Source organism: Sphaeroforma arctica (assembly GCF_001186125.1).
Source record: "Sphaeroforma arctica JP610 unplaced genomic scaffold supercont1.1247, whole genome shotgun sequence".
NCBI classification, from domain to species: domain Eukaryota; class Ichthyosporea; order Ichthyophonida; genus Sphaeroforma; species Sphaeroforma arctica.
The window spans coordinates 8,797-12,649 of NW_014039311.1; the positions used below are offsets into that span (position 1 = coordinate 8,797).

The window sequence follows — 3,853 nt, forward strand, 5'->3', positions numbered from 1 at the left end:
CCTATATTTAGAATAACTATAAAAACAATTATTCCCTTTTTTCCCTGTGATGAAGACGTATTTCCCCCCCCCCCCCCCCCCTGTCAGGCACTCAGGCTGTCACCCTCTCTCGATGTCTGACACTCTGACAGACTGGACTCTGGGACTGGGAGGGGGACGGCGGAGAGCCGGAGAAAACATAGAGTCTGGAGACTGTCACTGAATCGATATTTAATTAATCTCGGAGGAGTCAATTGTAATATGCAATTTTATTTTTATTGTTCTTAGTCTTTTTTTTTTTTAAATCAATGCAGTCAAACTACAATTTATTTATACTATTTTTAACTGTTACGTTTGTACATATTTGTTTTTCTCTATTTTTAAAAACAAACAAGTTCAATATGTACTAATTTACATTTGTTGTTGTTATAATTATTCAAAATAAAAAGACCTTACTATATATTTTTTAATAAAAAAACAAACTGAAATATGTATCCCAAAATACGCATTTGTAAGAGACTCAAAGTGCCTAATATATTTCTTTCAAAGTACCAACCACTCAAACCAAAAAGTCGAATAATCAATAAATTGACTACAGTAATACAGAGTCACAGACGTCAGACACAAAGACTTGAGGCATACGCTATACTCATATATAAAAAAACACAGGTCAAACTCACAAGTCACAGGCTCACAGCAGTGCGTATCTGTGTAAATATTAGCTATTACATATTTTTTAAACACATTATTCACACACGCAGGAGAGAGACTGAGAGAGACTTCTCTCTGCTCTCTCTCGTCTCTCTTCTCTTGTTTTGTGGTGTCTGCTGGTGTCTGTGTGATGTCAGTTGTCACTGTTGTGTGAGAGAGAGAGGTGGGCCCAGTGGGGTCGTGGGGAGTGAGGCGTGAGGCTGTCAGTGTTAGTCTGTCAGCCCAACGTACCAGCACCCCAGCGGCCCAGCAGTAGGGGGCGAAGTATAGCGATTAGAGAGTGCACAACTGCACATACTGCACAATACAACAAGAAGAACAGATTGTGTGAGGTATTTAAAAAAGCTACCAGTAAATAATGAGTAGTGAGAAATTCTCGTCAGTCGACACTATGAGTCGATTACTCATTACTGCTTGTCCGACCACTTCGAAACTAGAAAAAGTAATACTTGAGCCACGGTCTAACGACTGACAGTCTAACAGACACCGTCACACCGACGAAATTCCCAACCGTGATTTTCTCACATTTCTAATTAAATTTGGACATATACCGTGATGAAATTTGACATTCTGGGCTAATATGTCGTTCTTTTCGATATTGAGTAAAGAGTACTCATTATTCGAATCGTATCACAGGTATTGGTTTATACGGGCCAGTTTCAATTTCTAGAGTAAAAATGTCATCATCGGCCAATTACCAATGCTGCCTTTCGGCAGGGTCTATCGCAACAACTCTGAAAGTACAACTGTTACATCTTTGGATTTTAATGATTACATGTATGAATTCAGTTTTGTATCAATTATCAAAAAAAAAATTATACTTCTTTTTTCTTTTTAAATGAAGCCGCAAATATATACTATACAAATAGGGAATTTAGTTTTTATAAATAAATACTTCGGTTTTTTATTATTTTATAAAATTATAGGCTACTACTGTACATGTATTGTATTTACAACACGATAAACACATCACACCGTCTGCTGAATTTTTGTATTTAGCTCTTTCACTAACTCCCGTATTTTTAGAAAAATATTTACTATTTCTACTCTACTCTCTTGGGAGGGGGAGAGAGACCAGTGTATACAGTACATACTAAATACATAGTATGATGTATATATTTTTATAATAAAAAAGATGAACTAAAATGTCAATACTTTATTGAAGAAAAAAAGTATGTTCTCTACTACATAAATAGCCTCAAGAGACTCAAATTCTGTTCAGTAAATATTTATCTGTTCAGCAGCAGCTTCGGCCCACTCCAGCCCTTCAGGCTTCAGCCTAAGCTCAATAGGGGTACGGAATATAAGTTCCAACTTTAATGTTAACTTTTTGATTTTTAAAAGTTATAACTTTTATTTAGGACAAATCAACTATATATAAAATTGAAACTGTTCTCAATAAGCTGTCCTATCGTTGAAAATTTTAGGCTACGATATTGATAATAGGCAAACAAAGGAGATTGAGCGTTTCAGTTGTGACGACTGTCACCTGAGTGACCTGTAAAATGCACCTCATATATGAAAGTTTACTATCGCGATATAAAAGTTGCAGTGTTCGAGGCATAATAAAAGTTGCAACTTTTAACGCATTGAGCTTAGGCTGCAGCTTTATTGTAAATTGTCCTTCGGACAATAATATTATTTTATTTCTTCTATACATCCATATGTACACTATTTATGTACAACCTCTCAGAACTCAGGGACTCAGGCTCTCTCTTGCTTGTTGTGTGCAGGTCTGTAGGACTGCAGGTGCAGGACCCGTCCAAACCTGCCTTTAGAGCAGGTCCAGGCCCAGACTTCTATTCGTAAAACGTAAACACGCTTTCAAATCGATGCGTTAACGTAAATCGTAATACGTTTTTATGCGTTATAGGGGTCTGGTTTCGTTGCCCGCCCTTATATTAGGAATAGCCCGCCAACCAGATTCTGCCAAAATATGAGCGGTTTCGTTTTTCAGTCGGTCCAGATTTTAATGTTAGCGTCATAGACAAAGTCAAAAAGACGTCAGATTTCAAAGTTAGTAAAAACACCTGCAAACTTATGTGTACATTCATTACTGCACATAGGGATAATATTATTTATTTCAAAGGAGTTCAGTTACAATGTTTGTACATATGGTATGGCTCTCATAGCCGTTGTAGTGGTTCGGGGAAGATCGATGGGAAGAAGTGGTCAGTAAATTCCCTGTTGAATCTTGGACCAAGTGAGTCGACAATGGAGGATATGCACTGGGTCAATTCAGGCCGGTGCTGACAAAAAAACTGACACCGTCGAGTGTGCCACGTATTCGCTTTCTGACCTACTAAATATCGTACCCACCTCTGTGGTTCGCATATACTATATGTTCACGTGTGAGGCTTATTCGAATTAAACCGTGTTTGGTGAAGATCATCAACAGCACTCTTTACACCGAGAAGATGGTTGGTAATCCCGCGAACATCAATGATGATGGGAATCCGGTTCAGGTGACGAAGAGAAGCCAAGAGGCGGAAGAAATAATCATGGATCAATCATTCTGTAAAACAGGATTGGCTGTATCCCGTTCTCTTTGCGGGTTATGTCAATTGCTGAGAAACGCTGATAGCAAACAGTCAGTCGCGTCACGCTATATTCCATAAATTCTTCAGGTAGAAAAACAGCTAAAGAGGCTGACCGAGAAAGGTGACTCTGATCCGGTTCTTAGTTCGATTGCTGATGATGTTTCGGCATCACTGATGGATAATCAACGTGACCATTGGAAATTCATCAAGAATGTATCAATTTTGCAGGCCACAACACCCATGGATCCGAAGTTCATTGGCGAGCGATGCTGGGAGAGGCATGGCTATCTTGAGTTATGCAAGAAGTAATACTTGGTATGTGGATATCCGAGCAAGAGTACGAGGTGCGCAAGAATTTAGGTATCGATTCCAACACACCTGTCCCCGATGAATAACGCAAGCAGCTATGATCAAAGACACCAAGGAGGATTACAAGGATGACATAAGCGATGAAACGACGGCCTTTTTCAACAAATTAGGTATTTTTTTCTAAACGTAAAAAATGCATACAAGAATGAATTGCTTGGGCCATGCGAATGGTGGTCAATGCATAAACCACTTGGGTGTCCGAAGTCTTAAATATTCATCCGTAAACTGTTCGTGTCAGCAAATATGACGATCCA

At 38.7% G+C, this 3,853-nt stretch overlaps 1 protein-coding gene across 1 annotated transcript; it reads left to right on the forward strand.

Annotated features, from left to right (window-relative positions):
- Window positions 1–3,107: 3,107 nt before the first annotated feature.
- Window positions 3,108–3,539, forward strand: SARC_10434 (hypothetical protein; the record flags this gene model as incomplete). Its single annotated transcript, XM_014295526.1, has 2 exons — window positions 3,108–3,155; window positions 3,318–3,539. 2 exons carry the CDS (start codon window positions 3,108–3,110, stop codon window positions 3,537–3,539), a joined length of 270 nt encoding a protein of 89 aa, XP_014151001.1.
- Between the last annotated feature and the right edge of the window lie 314 nt (window positions 3,540–3,853).